At 67.1% G+C, this 19,465-nt stretch overlaps 1 protein-coding gene across 3 annotated transcripts in view; it reads left to right on the top strand.

The window, feature by feature from the left end:
* Positions 1 to 3,568: 3,568 nt before the first annotated feature.
* KIF26A (kinesin family member 26A) overlaps positions 3,569 to 19,465 on the top strand; it is a 37,751-nt gene continuing 21,854 nt past the window's right edge. For all 3 annotated transcript variants that reach the window (XR_014070862.1, XM_081548532.1, XM_081548531.1), the window contains exons 1-3: positions 3,569 to 3,791; positions 4,154 to 4,399; positions 15,271 to 15,705. Coding sequence is in view for 2 of the 3 variants with exons in the window: in XM_081548532.1 (XP_081404658.1) it covers positions 3,750 to 3,791; positions 4,154 to 4,399; positions 15,271 to 15,705 (723 nt within the window). In the remaining variant the exon portion in view is untranslated. The remainder of the gene's footprint in view (positions 3,792 to 4,153; positions 4,400 to 15,270; positions 15,706 to 19,465) is intronic.

The raw sequence follows: 19,465 nt of genomic DNA, 5'->3' as shown, positions 1-19,465 counted from the left end.
AGTGGGAGGGAGGAGGCTGGGAGGCCCCTTCTGGAGCAGAGAGGAGGGGGCTGAGCGGGGAGAATGGGGGACTCTGGCCCCCTTATGGCTTGTCCTGATCTCTGCCCCAGGCCAGGGTTGGCCTCGAGGACAGGGAGGCGGGCAGCTCCCCCTGGGGTGTCTTGCCTGACCCGAGGCCCGGGTGGGGCAGAGCGCTGGTCATGCAGTCCTGTGCCCGGCAGATAAGGCGATGGGAGCCCATCGGTGTAGTCAGGTGGAGATAATGTCCTCCGTCTGCCACTTGGAATGTCAAGGGAGAAACTCCGGGAAGCAGGAGGGTCTCCCGGCAGAGGAAGAGTGAGGGGCGAGAGATTCATGGTCCTTCCCAGGGCGCAGAGGGTGCTGCGAGGGGCCCGGCGTCAGATCAGGCTGACAGCGTACCTGCGCCTCTGGAAGGTCCAGCGCTGATCCCTCCAGGCCCTTGGTGCCCTGGACTCTCTGCGCCTGCTTACCTTCCAGGTCCTGTTCAGGTTCATCTCCCCCATTGGGGTCCCTAATGCCCGCCTCCCCTGCCTTAACTTCCCAAAGGCCTCCCCGTGGGCCTAGGTCATTTAGTCTACGCTGTTGTGGGGCGCCGTCCTCCGGAGGCAGGTGTCCTGCTGCTTGGCCTGCACCCCCAGGGGCCGCCCCGCCAGCCTGCGAGGCTGGGGGCTGCGCACAGTAGGAGCGTGGGATTCGGCAGGAGTTGTATCCTGGTGGAATCCACCCCCTGCTCCCTGAGCGTCCTGCCATGGACTCCGACCTTTGGTCGTTCCCGGCGAAGAGCAGGGATCCTCCAGCCAGTGGGGAGTCCCAGGATCGGCCGGAGGGGCCCAGGTCAAGGGCAGAGAAGGCTGCAGATGGGTGCGGAATCGGGGTCCCTGGAGTGGAGGCACTCTGGAGTCCTGGCGGGGCGGGCCTTAGGAGTCCATAGGCCCAGCCTGGGGTGTGGGATGGAGGGCTTCCGAGGAGGGACCCCGGAGAGGGTAGCTGTGGGCAGAGGGGGGATCTCAAGGTCACTGGGCTCCCTACAAGAGGCCAGGGACTGGGGACCCCAAGGTGCGGGGTCCCCTGGGCGGATTGGAGGTCGGTTTGGTGGAATCCCGCTTGGCACTGCCTCCGGGTCGCTGTGCTTGGCAGCCAGAGCAGCGGGTAGGAGGCGCGCGAAGCGGAGGGGTGGGGACCCAGGCCAGTCCTGGCCCCCCATTCTCCACCCCATGGCCTGCAGGGCTTTCGCCCCCCGCCCTGCTCCTCGAGTCTGCGTGTCCGGGAGTCTAGCTCGCCGAGCGGGCGAAGGGGGCGCTGTCGGCGCGGGCGGGAGGGGCCGGAGCGCGGGGGCGCGCGGCACCGAGCGAGCGCAGGGGCGGCGGGCGCGGGCCGCCGAGGACTGGGGACCCGGCGGGCGGTCCCGTGCGGTGCGCGGCGGCGGCGGGAGCGCGGCCAGTGAGCGCGCGGGCGGGGAGGAGGCGGCGGCTGCGGCGGCGCGAGGAGCTCGGGGCCGCTCCCCGTGCTGCGCTCCCCGCGCTCCGCTCCTCCATGGCGCTGCCCGGGCCGCCCGAGCCGCCCCGCGGGGCGCCCCGCAAGGTGCCCAGCCTGCTGGAGATGGGGGCGCTCTGCCTGGACTCGGAGATCATCCTGGGGTTCACCAGCCACCTCCTGCGGCGCCGAACCAAGGTGAGGACCAGGCGGCGGACCCCCGCTGGCGGCAGCGGCGCCGTCCCGCGACTTTGCGGAGCGGCTCCCGCGGCTCGCGGTGCGGGAAAGAGGCGGCAGGTCCCGAGCAGCGTCCAGCAGGCCGGGCCGCACTTTCCCCCGTCAGTGCTGCCCTGTCTCCGCTCAGCGGGACAGTCGGCGTCCCACGGCGCGCCTTGCTGGGGAGGCGAGGCAGAGGGCCGGGGGTCTCGGGGCTGATCCTGAGTCCCGAGGTGGTTTAGGTTCCGCGGGGCTGAGTCTGACCATTCCTGGGAACCCGTGCGCCGGGCGTGAGCGTGTGCTTCTGGAAGCGTCGCAACCGTGCGGACAAAGTTGCGGACGTGGCCGGCCCCGGACACAGGACCGGGGCTCCTGCGCCGACGTGTTTCTGGAGGTGCAGGTGGGGAGTGTGCGCGTGGGTGTGCTACGGACAGCCGCGCTCCCCGGGCCTGCGTGTGTGTGTGTGTCTGTGTCCTGGAGCAGTTGCGGGGCGGGGGATGCGGACGGGGGCTGACGCCCCTTGTCCTTTACGAGGCTTAGAGAAGCTGGGAAAGGGGATTTCGGCTGCTGGGCCGGATGGAAACGGGCTGGACGGCGTGGGACCGTGGAGTGAGAGTGGGGAGCATCTGTCCACTTTGTGCGCCCCCCGCCGCGTTGCAGGCCATTAAAGACTCGGAGAGGCGGGAAGGGGATGATCACGGCGCTCATCTCTTTTTTTGGGGAGTGAGGCCCGTTCAAGCGACAGGGAAGGTGGGGGCAAAACATAAAGGAGGAGTCGCTTTGAGAGGCTCCGGAGAGGCGGGGAGCGGGTGGAATCTGTGTGAGGGTCTCCATGCGTGCCGGGGAGCGCGCAGCGGCTGGGGTCTCCACCCGGACCAAGGTTTTGCTGGGCGCGCCTCTCCGCCTGGGACGCGTGGCGCGCGGTCTCCCCGGAGCCTGGCGGCGGCGGGGGCGCGGTGGCCAGCAGGGGGCGCCCGCGTCACGAGCAGACGGGCGGCCGCGCCCGCAGACCGGGACCCGGGGCTTCGGGCGGATCCAGAGCCCGGACGCCGCGCCGCCCGCCGTCTCGGAGAGCGGCGACCCCGAGGCCCGAGCCGGAGCGGGAGCAACTGGTCGCCGGAGCGGGGGAGGCGACCTCCCAGCCTGAGACAAACAGGCAATTAATTCCGCAGCTAAGTTCCCATCTGCCAGGCCGGCTGACAACAGGTCCCGCGCGCACCCCCGGGGCCACCTCCTCCCGCTTCTCGGGCGCACGGCGCGCACACTCGCCTTCTTGCACGCGCGCGGCTGCGAAGCCCCGTGTGCTGTCTGCCGACACGCCTAGACACAGCAGATGCACCGGCGTGAGCGGCGCACATTCCGGGGCGCAGACCGCGGCGACCCTCACCCAAGCGCGACAGACCCAGGCGGTGGTCTCGGCGACACGCGGAGTGCTTTGGATTTTCGGGGGAAAGCGATCGGGAGTCCAGGGGCCGGGGCTCATCCCCTTCCACTTCTGTGTGTGACCTTGGGCAAGACCTTCCCCACGGCGGTCTCAGTTTCCCCGCCTGTAAAGTGACGAGTGGGTTGGTGCCTGCCAGGAGACCCCAGTGTCCCGGGAGCGGAGCGGTCAGGCGCGCGCGCGCGCGTGTACGGGGTATCTCACCGCGGGCCCCCAGCGCCCCTCCCTGGGACTGAGACTCGCCTAACAGGTTGGGGGGCCTCGGAGCGTGTGGGGCCGCCGTGTGATGCGGGACCCCTTCCCCCTTGCGCCGTGGAGCGAAGGCCTGGGCGGCGGGGGGGGGGGGTCGCCCTCCCGGAGCCCCGCCCCGCCCCGCCCCGGAGTCCTCGGCCCCGCCCCGGCCCCGCCCTCGCCTCCGTGCGCGCCCGCCGCCGCCGCCGCTGCCGCCGAGCTCTGTTCTGCACTCGCCAGCGCCGCGAACTTTGGAGCGACCGGACGGGCCATGGGGGCGTCCCTGGGCCGGATCACGTAGCCGCGGCGCCCCTGGAGAGCCCGGGTGGCCCCGAAGCGTCCGCCCAGCCCTTCCTGCGTCCGGGCCATGAGCAGCCGCGGCGGCCCCCTGTGCGCGGCGCAATCCGCGGTACACGCTGAGGGCCCGAGAGGGAGGCGAGCGACTGCGGGCCGCCGGGCGGTGCGGCACCGATCCCGGGACCCCGAAGATGCTGGCGGGCGGGCGGGCGGTGGCCGCGCGGCGTCCCCTGGGGGCGGGGCCTGGAGCACCGCGCGGGTGGCGCCGGGCCTCCTGCTGGGGTGGGGGGAGCCCCGTCTGGACCTTCTGGGATGGAAGATCGCGGTGGGCTGCAGGTCGGCGCCCAGCGCTCCTAACTTTTGTCCATCGCGTCACTCGGGCTGGGGCGCTCTGAGGTCTGGAGTCGCCGGTCCTGGGTCCTGGGGTGGCGCCGCCCAGCGGCTCAGGCTCACCGTCCCCTTCCCCCACCGCAGGTGGCCGAGGGCGGCCCGGCCCGCGAGCCGCTGCAGCTGCTGGAAGTGTCCCCCCGCAAGAGGCTGACCGCCGGGCCGGAGCAGGACCCATGCGGCAGCCGCCCTGCGCCCGAGGGCGCCGGGCCGGGCGCAGAGCAAGGCCACTCGGCTGGTGGAGGCGGATGGTGCCGTCACTGCCACACGAAGCTCGCCGAGCTCAAGCGACAGGCCTGGAAGCTGGTCAGCGGGCCTGGGACACCCCTCCGGGTAAGTGACTCCTCCTCGGCCAGTCCCCTGGGCGGGGCAGGGCCCATGCTGGAACTTGGGAGACTCAGGTGCGGGAGGCAGGCGCAAGTCTCCACCGTGGATTTTTGGCCAATCCCCTGCCTCCTCGGTTTCCGTCTGTAACACCCCTGGGGGGCTTCATCCTCAGAGGGTCCCATGGTCTGATCGGAGGGAGTCTGGGCGGATTCCCGCTGCAGACAGGCGGCAGCTGGCACCCAGTCTGTGTGGGAGGGGGAGGGGAGAGAGGGAGGTGGCAGGGCCTCCACCCTGGGCGGGACAGCTCCTGCCCTGCCTGCAGAAGAGGTCACCCGGTGCACTGTCGCCCTTGGGGCACCTGGGTCCCCAGCCAAGTGTCTGGAAACTGCACACCTGGGGCAGGAGGGCTTGGAGGGCCAGAGGCGGGCCTGCCGCTGTGAAGGGGGCCCTCGCTGCTCCCTTCCTGCCTCTTGGGTGAGAGTCGTGTGAGGGACACACTCTGAGGCGCTGCCACTGGAGGCCATGGTCATCCGTGTGCTCCCCCAGGCTCCCGTCCAGCTGCCAAGGTGTTTGCCAGGGGCCGGGGCCCTGCTGAGATCTGCAGCCAATGGGCTTGCCCTGGTCTTGGAAGGAGCGGGGGACCATTGTTCCAGGAACAATGCACCCTGGAAGTTTGCACAGCCTGGGAAGGTGGGGGGGTGGGGGTCTCCAGAGGAAGCCCTTCCCGCCTGACCTGCAGCCTTTCTGAAAGCTGTCCTGGGAAGTAAGGCCGAATAATCCCCATTGAATCTAAATATAGTTTTCCAAGGAGGCCCCGCGGTCTGCAGTCTTCGGCGAGACCCTGGCCTCCCGGAGTCCAACCGTGTTCCCTGTAGTGTGGGCATGGGCAGGGGGCAGGAGGGGAATGTGAGCGTGGTGTGTGTCCTGGGCACCGTCTCTCGGCGGTCGGGGGGGACCTGTGGCCTATCCTGGGTTGGGGCTGGAACCTCCCACATCTGCTCCTTTGAGCGGAGGGTGCAGTTTTGCCAAGCTCTGTGCCCTGGATGGCCTGAGTTTGCTTAAAAACACACCACCAGCCCTTCAGGCCCCAGGAGAACATGTTTGCGGATATACGCTGGGGGCCTGTCAGAGCCACAGGGCCATCTTGCCCCTCCATTAGGGGCAGACGAGACCAGAGAGAGGAGGGGCTTTAGTGACTGAGCCAGGCTTTGCCTGGTGGTGCTGGACATGTGGCCGGCGGGTCGCAGGTGGCCAGGTGATCCTGGTGGTGAGAGCTACAGGTCACCCCGGTCACTGGTGGACTCAGGGTCCCTCATCTGGGAGGTCTCTGTCTCTTCCTGCAGACAGCTCGCCTGGCCTGCCCAGAGCTTCCCTCAGGGCAGCGGGGCAGGTGGTGCCCGGATGGCTGCATCTGCTTTCAGTGTGGGAGGGATGGCAGGGCATCCCTGGGTGATGGCCGCGCCGCTGGGGGACTGGGTGATCGGCTCTGGCTGAGCACCTGCGAGTCCTCCCAGAAGTCTGGCCCCACGGTCCAGGGGCGCTGGGCTCTGCTCAGAGGCTGAGGCGCTGGAATGCAGAGGTGGCTCCTAGAATTTTCCTGGGGGCCCTTTCTTGCTTTTGGTCCGGAGGAGACGCGCCTTGTGAGGACAGCTCAGCAGCTCACAGAGACCTTTGTTGGCTGTCATCTCGCTCAGGCTCATGTTCGGGGCATCTGGGGATGCCCAGGGCAGCAGGTGGCTTGCTAGGCTCCCGGTGCTGTGGGTGAGTGAGGGTGCCGCTGGGCCCCCCGCCTGGCCCAGAGGCCCTCGCCTCAGGGGTTCCTGCCAGGTCTCAGGTGTGCACGGAGGCTGGAGAAGGTTGAGGGACTTGAACTTTCAGCAAGCCTGCAGCCACCCCGTCCCCTGCCCTCGGAATCCCAGCCAGGGCTTGACCCCTCGCTGGCTTCTTGTACACCCTCCTGCCAGCGGACGGACAGCTCCCTGCTATGGGACCTCGGGCAGGTTCACTGAGAGCTCGTGGCCTCGATTTCCTTCTCTGTACCTGGGACCGATACTTCAGCCACCTGATGCGAAGACCTGACTCATTGGGAAAGACCCTGATGCTGGGAAAGATTGAAGGCGGGAGGAGAAGGGGACGGCAGGGGATGAGATGGTTGGATGACATCACCAACCCAATGGACATGAACTTGGGCAAACTCCGAGAGATGGTGAGGGACAGGGAGGCCTGGCGTGCTGTGGTCCATGGGGTTGCAAAGAGTCAGACACGACTGAGTGACTGAACAACAGCACCCAGGACCACCGTTACACCCCTTTGCCAGGTGTGTGGGGCTGTATCTGGCAAACATGCGCCTGCACGCCTCGGACCTGGGTGCTCTTCCTGGGATGTGGGCTCCGGGTCATGCTGTGTCTGGGTCTTTGGTGCCCACGGCAGTGGGTGGCGGTTGAGGCTGCCCAGCTGTTGGGTGGCCTGGGTGGTGAGCCCGCATCTCCCTGGCTGCCTGTACCCCCTTCTCCTGTGCCTGCCTCGGTTTCTCCATCTGGGCGGTGAGGGTAACTGAGGTTCCCGTCCAGGGACCTCCTCCCCAGAGCGGATAGGATGTGCCCCCCGCCCCCTCTGAGCCCCGGTGCCCCTGAGGACTTGGGGGAGGGAACATGCTCTGCCCGTCCAGGTTGGAGCCTGGAGGCTGTCCCGCTGAACCCAGATGGGAGGTGGGCCTGGGCAGGGAGGGGCCAGGCTGGGGCCCTTGGGCTCCCGTGGAGGCCCCTCTCTGCTCACCAGGGTCCCGGGCCTCGTTTCTGAGTGACCCCTGGGGCCCTGCGGGGCCCGGAGCCATGCGGTTCGGAACGTCCCGTGGTCTCCATTGGCTGCTCCTCCCCAGCACCCCCTCCTGCCCAGGCGGTGCCCTGTTCTCCCTGCCCCTGCCTCTGAGCGGCCTCTGCTGCAGGCTCCCGGCACCACCCTCCAACCAGGGCCCGAAGCTGGGCCTTCCTCCTCGGCCACAACCGAGTGCCCTCCAGCTTAGCACTGGCCACTCCATGTCTGGGGTCAGAACCGAGGCCCCGTCCTCCCTGGAAAATTGGTCCCCGGGTTCCCGCAGACCACGTTCATCCTCTCTGCTTCCCACCACCCCCGTTTCCTCCACGCGGCCGCTTCGTGGTCTCTACGGCCAGTGTCCCTCTCCCAGGCCGAGGGCTGTGTCAGGGCAGGCACGGGGCCGGGTCCCCCAGAGCAGTTTGCTGAATGACGGAGGGCCCCGAGTGTCCCCCCCATCCTGGCTAGGTTCGCCTGCAGGGCTGCTGAGCTGGACCCTGGGCCCAGCCCTGCCCCGACGAGTGTCCCAGGAGGACCGTGGGCCCCGGCTGCCGGGGGGGCTCCTGCTTGGGGGTCCGCTCCAGCTGCCACCCAGATGTGCCATGCCGAGGAGGCGACTCGGGAACCGTGACTTCCCCGTGTCACTGTGGGGCTGAGTGGATTATCGCCCCGACGGGGGAACGGGATCAATCCTTTCACGCTCGTGAATCTCTCACTCACCCAGGCAGGGGCGTCTTGTCCTCCCCGGCCCTGCGGATTCCAGAACCGCCACCCGGCTCTGCGGTCCCAGCACTGTTTCGTGTTTTTCCCGAGCTGGACATCGAGTCTGAAGGCTGCCAAGGAGGCTGTGGGCTTGTCCCGTGCACGGCCTGGGGTGACGTGGCCAGGTTTCTAAGATTGGAGGCCTGGAGACCCTTCCACCTCTGTCTGGGAAGACCTGTCCACCCTGGACACCGTTCCACACTGGCTCGGGGGTGGCGGGCCTCTGTGTGACCTGTCCCCACGGCCCCCAGCTGTGACCACACTGGTGTGCAGTGGTGGGCTCTGGGGCGGGCTGGGGCGAGGCCCAGCTGGTGCTAAGTGTTTGCTGCCTGGGGTCAGATCCCTGGATCCGGCCCCCCGCGCTGTCTGAAGCCTGGCAGAGCCCCACCAGCTTCCGAGGGCTCCCTGGGGCGGGGCACCTGGCGTCAGCAGAGTTCTCCAGCTGAGCTGGGTGTTGGCAGGCCCCAGGGCAGCGGGGCGGTGTCGGGGGCGGTGCTCCCTGGGGCTGGCTGCCGGGCACCCTCCCAGCTGGCAGGGGCCTGGTGACTCAGCTGGGGAGGGAGCAGGCCATGGGACCTGGAGGCTCCTGGCCACTCCAGGGCCCGAGCCTGGGCGGCCCCTGCTCCCTGGATGAATGGTGGTCTAGCTGGCGTCTCCTGCTCTCTCTGGGGGCTTCCTCTGGCCCCGTGATGGAATGGCGGGCTCTGTGTGTCCGTCCTGTGTCCTTGCTTGTCTGGGGTTTGGGGGGTGAGGGCAGGCTGTGGGGCGAGACTGAGCTTTGGGTCATGAGCACTTGCCCTCTAAAGCGGGGATGGGGTTTCGGGGGCCGGGGTCTGTTGAGGGGGCTTTGTGTCTTGCAGGAGGGAGCTTCCTGAGAGGAGTCCAGCCGCGGTCAGCGGTGGGGCCAGCAGGGTAGCGTGCGGTGGTCACTGCCCCTCTGCTGAGCCGGGGGCCAGGGCTCAGCCCTGCCTCTCAGCTGCTCAGAGCCTTGCTGGGGGCTCGTGTTGGTCTGAGATGGGGGTCACGGGGTGAGTGTATTCTTGCCCGGAGAATTCCATGGACAGAGGAGCCAGACGGGCTACAGTCCACGGGGTCACAAAGAGTGGGACACGGCTGAGGGACTGACACTTTCACTTTCACTGGGGCCTGTTCAAGGCCCCGTCAGGTGTCCCGAAGGAATCTTGTGTCTGGAAGTCGGAAGAGCTGGTTCTTGTCTTAAATGGCGAGAAACATCTAGTTTTCTTTTTCCTTTGCCTGCCAGGAAGCTCACAGCAAATGCACTCTTCAGCTCCCGCCTGTCACACGGGCCTTTTCTCACATGTCTGTCAGAACTGGTCGCTCCTGCTTGTTCTAACATGAATGGTCATGAGCCACGTGGTTTTGCTTCCAATTCATGCCAACTAGTTCCTGGAAGCCACCGCAGTTTGTGTGCAAGGAGATGCAGGATGTGAGTAAATAAACAGAACAGAAGCGGGTCTGGCGTCCCTCAGGCGGGAGCGGGTCTGGCGTCCCTCAGGCGGGGCGAGTCCAGCGGACCCCCAGCAGGCACCCACGTGTCTGCTCCCTGGGGCTGGGAAGCCTGGGCTGGGTGGTGGTGGTCAGGGCCAGGTGGTCTCCTGTCAGGTTTCTAGAAGCAGCCAGGCTGGGAGGCCTGGCCTCTGGGAGCTGCCCCCCGGCGTCCACCCTGAGTCCTGGCCTCCGTGGTCCCCCTTTCCGCTGGGTGGACGTGGGGCTGACGAGACACTCTCCCGGTCTGTGGTGTGGCCGCTCCCTGGCAGGCCCTCCCCGTCTGGGCACAGCGTCCTTGGCCGCGTGGCCCTCTGGTCCCCTCTGGGTGAGGGGGCGCTTTCACTTCTGGTGCCACGTCTTGTGGCTGAGGGACCCGCGTGGACTGCAGGGTTCCTGGCCCTCTGGGTGGCTCCCTGGCCCGGTCTGGTCTGATCCCCGCCCTGGGCAGCTTCCCTGGCTTCGGCCATGGGGGCTACACTGGCCCGGGGCCAGCAGACTTAGAGTCCTCCTTGGCCCAGTGCCCGCCTCGGAGGGCTGTCCCAGCCCCACCGTGCCCGCCTCGTGGGGGCTGTCCCGGCCCCGCTGCTCTCTGACCCCATATGATGGTGCGGGCCGGCGCTCTGTTTCTGGGTGGGCCTGCCCCAGGCCTGCTCCTCCCTGAGGGTCTCGTCCTAGGCGCCCCAGCCCCGTTCGCCCCCCACGGCCTCGGTGCAAGGCCGCCCCCAACTTCGCCTCCTGGAACCCTCCCGCCAGCCCCACACGCCTGGCCTTTTCGAAACCCGAGGGACCCTCCGGAAGCCCTCTCAGCTTGACCCGCTCCGTGGCTGCCCTTGACCCAGACACAGACCCCCGCTCTCCTCCCCGGGGCCCTTGTCCTTGGCCCCGCCCCTTCCCATGTGGCCCACACTCTAAGCCCCAGGCCTCTTCCCCAGGCTGTGCAGCCTGGGCTCAGTATCTCAGTGTCTCTGAGCTTCCGTCTGTAAAGTAGCCATGGATAGGGTGGTTCCTAGGAGGTGGCGCCTAGGAGGCTGGTCACCCTGGAGCCCTGAGGGCACCCTGCAGCCAGGGCATGTGGCCTGTGGGAGGCCTGGGCTGCCGGGTGCCTGTCCTCCCTGAGGGGTGGCTGGTGGGGAGGGTCAGGTGCCCAGCCGTGGCCCTCAGACCCCCTGAGTGGTGTTGGGGGGCCCGGGCCGTAGCTGGGCTTGTGGGGGGCGGCACACCCCACCCTGGGTGGGTCCAGGTGGCCCGTGGAGGCACTCTATCGCCCGGTGGTCCAGATGATGAGACTAACGTCCACCGCGGTGCCCAAGCCTGGGGTGGACAGTTGGACTGAAGGCCGCGTCCAGCTGGGCTCCAGGCACCCTGCCCACCGCCCCCTCCCCACCCCAGCAGCCGAGGTCCTGACGGAGCTGCTTCTTCGTTACCCTTGCCCGCCCGGACCCTCCTGCCCGTCTGGCCTCTGGCCCCCCGGGCACCCACCGAGTGGAGGACAGGGAGGCCATTGAGGGGAGGAGGTCTCAATGAGCCAGTGTGTACCCCGAGCTGCCCAGCTGGCCGGCGCCTGGCACAGGGCCTTGGGGATGGGTGCTGGGCAGCGCTGGATGGGCCAGGCTGTGCCCCCCCGCCCCTCCTCCAGCGCCAACTCGGGGCCTTGGAACTACAGGCCTGAAGGTCAGGGTGGCAAACGGAGGCTCAGGTCTCCCCCTGGACCCAGCTGGCGGCAGGGCCTGGGGTTGGGGGCAGGCCCCTGGTGAGGCGCTCCACGGTGGGAGGACCCGAGATGGCTGAGGGGTGTGGCTGGAAAGCTGAGCCCCCGACCCGCAGCCCCAGCCTGCCCGGCTGCACGGGACCTGGTCACGTCCTTGACAGCAGCGCCCGGAGGCCCGGGGTCCCTTCCTGGACCTGTTGTCAACTCCGGAAACGGGGCCACACGGGGTCACGGCCCAGCTGCTTTGTTTGCGGAGGGAAGGGGGTGGGCAGGAGGGGGCTGTGGCCGGCGGGCCGTGCCCAGCGCCCGCTCGCGGAGCCTGACTGAGAGGCGGCCTCAGGTGCTCATCCAGACCCGGCCTCTGGGTCCTGGGCTGCCCCACCAGTGGGGGCCGGGCCCCCTTCTGAAAACCCAGGGTGATGGGGGCTCGAGAGGGTGGTCTCACAGCCCTGAGGCCAGGGGCTTTTCTGACCCGAACCCCCCCAGCTCCTCCTGTGGGGCGCTCATGGGGGCGGGGGGCAGTTGCTGGTCACTCCCGTCCACCTCCTGGGTGGTCCTGGCCGGCCTGGGCAGGGGCAGCCTGTCCTGGCAGTTGTGGTTGGGCCAATGCGCACCGCCACCCCCCCTGCCCCCAAGGCTCCCTCACGGGAGAAAACGGAAGGATTACTTAAAGCAGCTTGGAGACCTCAGAAACAAGATCATTTTTAAGTGGGGGGAACTCCCTGAAAGCCAGGCAGTGTGCAAGGGTGGGTGGTACACTGTGCTAAATTGAATCAAATGAAGAAAAACATTTTCCACATGCAAGTAAAATATCTGTTTAATTAGACCATAAGGAGGAAATTAACAGTGATATGTTGTGGCGGGGTAATTACTGTCTTTCTGAAGGTGTGGGGCTCCTGAGGGGAGGGGTGGGTGCCTTGGCTGGGGCTTTTGTGTGTAGTGGGGGGTTGGTTAAAATTCTGCAACTTGAGGCTGTGACCCCCGGGGGCCTGGGCCCGGGGTGCTGCCAGGAGCTGCCCCAGGGCTGGGGGAGGAGACCAGGCCCCAGGGAGGGTGGGCCGCCCCTCCGGCCTGCCCCCAGCTCCCTGCTGTGCTGGGCTCTGCTAGGACAGGGGGATGGCTGAGGATGAGGAGGGGTTTTGTCTCCCTGGGGGCCGCCCAGGGTCAGCACCTTGCCTTCCTGTGTCCAGGAGGCCCATCTTGGGAGTGGCCAGTACCCGCCCCCAGGAGAGGCCCCCTCGCGGGAGCCCCGAGCCCCAGGCCAGGGTGCTGGGGGCGGGGAGCCTGCTCTGGGGCGGTCCCGCTGGAGGCTCGCTGGTTGCCAAGCTGTTCCCCAGGGGTGGGCTGTGGGTCCTAGTGAGCGGAGGGCAGCGCCTGTCCCAGGATGCTCGGTGGCCCAGCTTCTGCCCGAGCCGCCCTCTGGCCCCCGTGCTGGCCCGGCCCACGCTGCCTGGCCTCGGTAAAAGGCTCAGGGCTCCCTGCTCTCCGAGTGGTCACCCCAGATGGGCCTCTCCCCCTTGCTGGTGTCCCGTGTGTTACAGGGCTTGGAGAGGTGGGCCTGCCCCATGCTGGGGGCCTGGGGGGGGTCAGCAGGCCCTCTGCAGTGATGGTGGTGAGGGTCTCCTGGGGAGTGGGCTTGGCCGCCGGTGCTGGAAGAGGGGCTTTTGCCACGGGACGGGGCCTGGGTAAGTTGGGGCCAGCCCTCCTGGGAACTCCGGGGAGACCGTCCGTGGTCTGGGGGGGTTCCACGAGCACGAAAGCCCCTGCAGTTGGCTTGCCGAGCCAGCCCAACATGAAGGGGGCTCCAGGGTGGGCTCCCTGGGGGCCCAGGCTCCCCACGGCAGGCAGAGGCCCTAGAACAATGGGCGGCTGGGCCTGGGGCGGGCGGGGCGGGGCCGCCTTTCAAGTCGGGTTAATGGCTGTAGCAGGCGGCCCTCCCTTCCCCTCGCCAGCCCACCATTAGCCGCCTCCCGCTGAGTGGAAAAACCAGAGTCATCAGTCGGGTCTGGAAAAAACGGGCAGGGGGGCGGGGGTGGGGGAGAGCCGGGGCCTGTCTGAGCCCCGTGTGGCTTGGGGATGGGGCGTCTATCTTCCATCTGTGGCCCATGGGCAACCTGAGTGGGGTCCCTGAAGCATTTCCGGGGCCCCACGGGGGAGCCGGGGGGCGGGGGTGTCTGCTAATTGGGACCAGGCACTCCGGGCACTTCAGAGGCTCTGGGGCCCGCCAGCCCCTGCCGGAGCAAAGCCAGGCCTTCCAGAGTGGCCCGTGGATCAGGCAGCTGGCAAGGCCGGCCTAGCCGGGTCAGCCCTCGTGCGACCTGGTCCCCAGGGGCCGTGTGAGGGGACAGCTCTGTGGCCCAGCCTGCAGGGAGCGTGGGTGGCACGGGCTCACCTCGTTTCATCGAGCTTTGTGGATACGGCGTCTTTGTACAAACTTGTGGCCACCCTGCGTTGAGGAAGTCTGCCAGCGCAGTTTTCCTGGCCACGCTGTTGTCTAATTCACGTTGGTTTTCAGTGTTGGATTATTTTTCTTAGAGCTGATGCTGTTGCACACTGAAGAACCTGCAGCAGAGTGTGAACATAAAGCTTCTGAAATTGGGAAACTAAAAAAGTCACCTGACTCGATTTATTTCAGTACTCCCTCTACCATGGTGATGTGGGCCAAACCGGAAATATTTCTGAGGTCTGCCTGTCCTGGGGACACAGAGAGCAATGGCCAGCTAATGCTGGACCAGAGAGTGTCCCCTCGTGGCGAGGCCACCCTACCTCAGCTGCCACCCCCGTGAAGCCCTCTGTAGACACTGGTCTGGCCGGGTGCAGATCAGGCTCGGGGGTGCCTGGCTGGCGTGACTGAGGCACCCGCGTTTGCATGGTGCCGTCGGCCTTTGCATCTGAGGGTTTGAGGATGTCATAGTCCCTTTTGTGGCCAACCGGGCAGCTGGACTGGAGCCAGAACCTTTGGGGGGAGCTGTGATCAGGGAGGGGGAGGCCCCCGTTCTGCAGATGCTCAGTGGGTCCAGACTGGGGGTGACGGAGGGCTGAGCCCACCAGCTGCCGGAGTGGAGACCCCAGCCCGCTTGTGGGTTTGCTGTGTCAGCTGGTGGTGGGAACATCACCGATGGTCACAGAGGGAGTGTCCCGACCCCGCACGTGGCTGGGGCTCGTCCCTGGGGCCGGGCACGAATGCTGAGGGGCTGGCCCCAGTGCGGACGCTGAGCCCTGTGGGACTGCCCCCGGGGAGGGGCTGAGGCAGAGCCTGGTGGGCTCTTGAGGCGCTGGGCCTGGGCCCCGGGAGTGGGGCTCTTACTAGCTTCCCTCCAGTGAGGCTTCTTCTGAGAACTGGTTCCCTCCTCCTCGTCTTGTTTCTTCCAGAGATGTCACCTCCTCCAGGAAACCCTCCCTGACCCTCCAGCTAGGTGAGGGCCTCCGCTGGGCTCCCCTGGCTCCTGTTCTTAGGCTCCTGATACTGGGCTTGCAGTTACGGGGAGACCCAGGTGTCCGCTTCAGTGCAGGGCAGGGGGCGGGCTGCAGGGGCCAAGTCCACACCTGTGGTGAAGCGTGGTGGCCTTCTCGTCAGCCTCCTGCCAGCCGCACCCAGCTTCCATCCTCCTATGGACCTGGAATTGCCCACTCGGTCCTGCAGACCAGGGCCAGAGAAAGTGCAAAGGCAGGGAGAGGTCTCCAACCCCCCAGTCCCTCCTCCATGGGCTTCGGAACAGATTTGCTTCCAGCTGGGACCCTGGCACCAGCTGCCCCCAGCCCGCTGTGGCCGCCCTGCTTCTGCCGGCCCCCTGGATGCTTCTTGGGCACACAGCCTTGGCTGTTGGAGGCGGGTCGTCCGGGATCCGGTGGATGCCTCGTTAGCTGAGAGCGGGATGGTCATGACCAGGAAGGAGGTGGGCAGCTGTCACGGGCACCGAGGGCCTCGCAAGCCCTGGTGATTACTTTCTGGTGGGTTTGTGCAGACAGCACTGTTCGGGGGCTTATTAGTCAGCTGGGGATGGTGCGGCGGCTGCTGTGGACGTGAGGACTGGGCGGTGGGTCCTGGCACCTGGACCCTGACCACCTCTGTCTCTTGTTCTCCCAGGACCCCTGCCTCTCGGCTCTGCTTCTGGACAAGCTGCCTGCATGTCGCCCGGAGGCTGAGCGCCGCTGCGATGTCTGTGCCACGCACCTGACCCAGCTCACGCGGGAGGCCCTGCAGCTGCTGCAGGCGCCCGCCAGCCGCGAGGACCCCGACGGCCCCCACGGGGGCCCCAGCCTCGCGCCCCCCGGCCCCAGTGCCGCCCCCAGCCTGAGGGATGGTCCGGCGCAGGCGGGCCCCGTGGGGAGGCAGTCGGGCCGGGCGGGGCCTGACAGGAGGAAGGGACCGGCCTGGCCTTCGGGGCCTAGTGTCCAGGTGTCGGTGGCGCCTGCCGGCCTGGGCGGGGCCCTGAGCACGGTCACCATCCAGGCCCAGCAGTGCCTGGAGGGCATGTGGAGCGTCTCCAGGGTCAACAGCTTCCTGCCACCAACGTGCCTGGTGAGTGCCCTGGGTGCGGTGGGCTGGGGGCCCCTGGGACACTGGGCAGGGCTGGACTCCGCCGGGCTGAGTGCCCAGGTGCAGATGGGGGCCCCCCGGTGCGGTTTCCGCGAGGGCAGGGGGGCTGTGCGTGTTGGGGGAGGCCCCAGACCTTCCCACGGCCTGTGTCAGGTGCGTGGGCAAGGTCACGGGGGGCAGGGCCCTCGCCCATCTCCTGGAGCATCGCTCCTGCCCCACACAGCACACGGTTGAGGTGGTCTGGTCTCTCTGAGACCCCCTGTGGCACCAGGGGTTGGCGGAAGGGCCTGCAGCCCCCTGGGAGGAGGTCAGGCCGCCGTCCGCCATCTCCTCTGGTTCTGCCCATCCAGGCTCTGCTGCTTGGAGCACACGCGGCCCTCGGGACACAGCTGCCCCGTGGACAGGTGCCGGAACCAGGGGTGTAACGGGAGGCTGACCCGGGGCCTCCCCCTCTTCCTCCCTGGCGTCCTCCCGGGACGCCCCTCTCCCCCCCGCCCTCCAGGGCCCCCCTCCTGGGGCGGCCGGGTGTCACCCACAGGCGTGGAATGGCCTCGTGGAGCCAGCTCTGGGCACCAGGGGGACTGCGTGCGCTCGGGGGGGCCCACGATCTGAGGAGACCCCACTCTGGAGGGTGGAGCTTGGTCCTCACCCCCGCGGGTCACAGGGCTGGACTGGTGGGAGTTTCCCCCCAGTGTCCTCTGTGACCCCCAGATTCCCATCTAGGAGGAGGGGTAGCAGGATGGGGGGCAGGAGAAGATGGGTTGTAGAACGGGGGTTTCCTGGGATGCTGGGGGCTTGGTTTGGGTTTGGTGGTACACGGGGCCAGCTGAGGGCTGGGAGGGTGTTTCTCCAGAGGGCCTCACCCTACATGATGGGGTGAGGGTGCCTCAGCTGCGCCAGCTGCTCAGCTAGGGGCTGAGACCCAGGGCCCAGCCGACCCTCGTAAAGCGAACAAGGGAGGAGGAGCCCTCCCAGCGGAGGGCAGGGTCCGTGTAGCGGCCTGGAGGCCTCATCAGGAGACAGAGCTGAGGGTGGTCAGCCCAGAGCCCACACGGGTGTTTGTGGCTGTGTCTCTGCCCCCGGTGGAGCCCCAGGGACAGGAGATCAGATTGGAAGTGGCCGTGGAAACCTCCCAGTCGCCCCAGAGCGAGCTGCACCGTCTCGCCGGTGGGTGTCTCTGAAACAGCATCAGACAGACACCTCCTGGGATCCCTGTGTCCCCCGCGGGGCTGTGGGGGGTGGAGGCCCCGGAAAGGGCCCCCAGCTCTTGGGACCAAGTCCCACACAGCCCCTGCTGCAGGGTAGACCCTGGCCGGCCCCCGTCTGGGCTTGCTGGCCCTTCTGAAGGCGCTGAGCTGTGCCGGCCGGACGTTGCCGCCTTCACTGTGGCCTTTGACGAGATCCTGCCTGAGCTGGGAGCCGGCCCCCAGGCACTCGCTGCTGCGGCCAGTCTGTCTGAGGCTGCCCTGTCCTGGGGCCCTCCCTGGCCCTTGGTAGCTGGGGGCGCACGGGGCTTCCAGGAAGAGCTTCTGGTTCCGAACTAGCCTTCGATCGGTGTGACTGGTGCACCCTGGGTGTGGCCTCATTGCGTCTGACTCCTCCATTCGCTGAGTCCCGGAGTGAGACCAGGGAGAGGGAGGCAGCCTCTGCCACGCAGTCCCGTGGTGCCTCCTGGCCCGAGAGCTGGGCTGCCTGGGAGGAATGTGCCGCGAGAGCTCCAGAGAGCTGGGCGGCTTCCTGGAGGAGGTGGTATTGAGCTGGGCGTGGGGTAAGTGTCAGAGATGGTGGGCTCTGCCAGAGGTGTGTGAGAACAGCCAGGGGGCTCCTTACCTGGGGAGGGAGCTGAACGCAGCCTTGCAAGTAGAGAGAGACCCCCAGGAGGCAGAGGAGGGGGTGAGCTGGCGGTGGGAGAGGGCAGGTTGGCACAGCCCAGTTGGTGGTCTGTTTGCCTCCCTGTGCCTGGGTTGGGGGGGTCACTGGGCTTTTGCTGGGGCAGCCCTCCTGGCGGCCTGCACATCATAAAACGTGAGCATTTAAGGCTCGCTCTTGGTTTTATGTGTGCATTGATTGCGTTCAGGGTGGGTGGGAATGGATTTATAATTAGACAACAGTCCTGGTGATCAATAGAGAGATTATTAGAACCATAAATAGAACTTTAGGACTGAGATGAGGTAATTTCCCCTGAACCTGGGCATTGATCATTAGAGGTGGCCCTGGAGTGTTCAAACACTGCGTGTTAGGCTGTAGAATTAAATACTTCTGGAGGGACATGCTATGAATCCCGGCCACAGCCCATCAACCGCAACCCCACACCCCCCACCCCGGCCGTGACTGTCTCCAGGCAGCTATGGGTCTGAGCCGGTCAGGTGGGCAGTGAGGGTCTGACGTGTTCTAGGTGCCTGCCCCATGGACTGCCAGGGGTCCTTCTGTGCATGTGGCCGTCTAGAGGGCCCCGTGTCAGCCAGGCACGCTATGATCGAGACTGCAGCCCACGCCCCCGTCTGCAGTGCAGAGCTCAGCCCTGTCCGGGTCATCCAGCTTCTGAGTGTCCAGTGGTGATTCCCGGTGGCGGGGGCCGCCCAGGGAGACAGTCAGGCAGTCTCTTTCCAGCAGCTTTGCCGCCCTGGGGGTGGGAGGTGCCCGTGGGACCCCCCAGGTGCTCTGCCCAGGCCGGCCGCACAGGAACACCACTGTGAACCGTGGGGTCTCCCCTAGGAGTGCAGGGCCCTGTCAGATGTTCACAGGACACCTGCGGTCCCTTTACAGCCAGATGCCTGGAGATTGTGGCTTTGGCCTCCTGACCCCACAAGTCGGCTAGAGGTAGCATAGCCTGAGGCCACTGAGGGTGGGGCTCAGTAACGCGGTGAAAGGTGCAGCCACCTCATTTCCCTGCCAGGGAGTCTTCGCGAACCCTCCGTAGTCTTGTAGACATGGGCCAGGCCCCACCCAGTGTCCTGGGCTCCCAGTTCAGGGAAGAATACCTGGAGCAGAGGATTCGCAGTCAGCCACGGGGGCTGGAGCAGTGCAGGCTCTACAGGGAGGATGGAGGGCTTCCTGGAGGAGGTGCTGCTCTGAGGGGGAGGTGAGGTTGTTTTGGTGGAGCGAGGATTTTCTTCTGTTTATGGAGGTAGGCTGGCACTGGCTTGGGGACCTTGCTCCTGCTGCCCCTGTGCCAGCTGGCTTGCCGCCCCCACTTCCTGTGAACCCTGGCCGGGTTCCTGGTGGGTGCCCACCTGTCCTTGGGGACGTGGTGAGAATGGTGTGGGGTGGGGGGAGCTTTGTCCCTCTGAGCTGGCCGACGGTCACGGGTGGCCCCTCTGAGCTGCAGTTTACCCCCCGAGGAGTAGAGGTTGGACCAGATGCCCCCACACTTCCACGCGAGCCTGCTTCTGTGAGCTGGGGGAGGGACAGGCCGAGCCTGGGGCCCTGGGGTGACCAGGCAGGGCTCTGAGGGGGGCCCTGGTGTCGAGCGCAGGCCCACTGAGCCCTGCTGCCGTGCCCCCTGCAGGGCCAGCTGCAGCTCTGTGCCCCGTGGCCGACCCTTCCTCTGCCCTCCCCACCTTTTGGCACGAAATAGCCCCCGAGGGAGCTGGGGAGCACTGTCTTTCCTGGGCCACGATCTTGCCGATGTGGAATTCAGGCTCGGAGGGCTCCTGAGGAGTGGGTGGTCTGTTTGCCTCTCGGTGGAACCCCAGCGCCCGGTGGCGGGCACCCCGCAGAGACGGGGGCCTCCCGTGGGGGC

This window comes from Giraffa tippelskirchi, chromosome 12 (genome assembly GCF_054371585.1).
Source record: "Giraffa tippelskirchi isolate mGirTip1 chromosome 12, T2T-mGirTip1v1.2.pri, whole genome shotgun sequence".
NCBI lineage: Eukaryota > Metazoa > Chordata > Mammalia > Artiodactyla > Giraffidae > Giraffa > Giraffa tippelskirchi.
The sequence above is the reverse complement of the archived record's forward strand: the minus strand, read 5'-3'. Positions and strand labels throughout refer to the sequence as shown.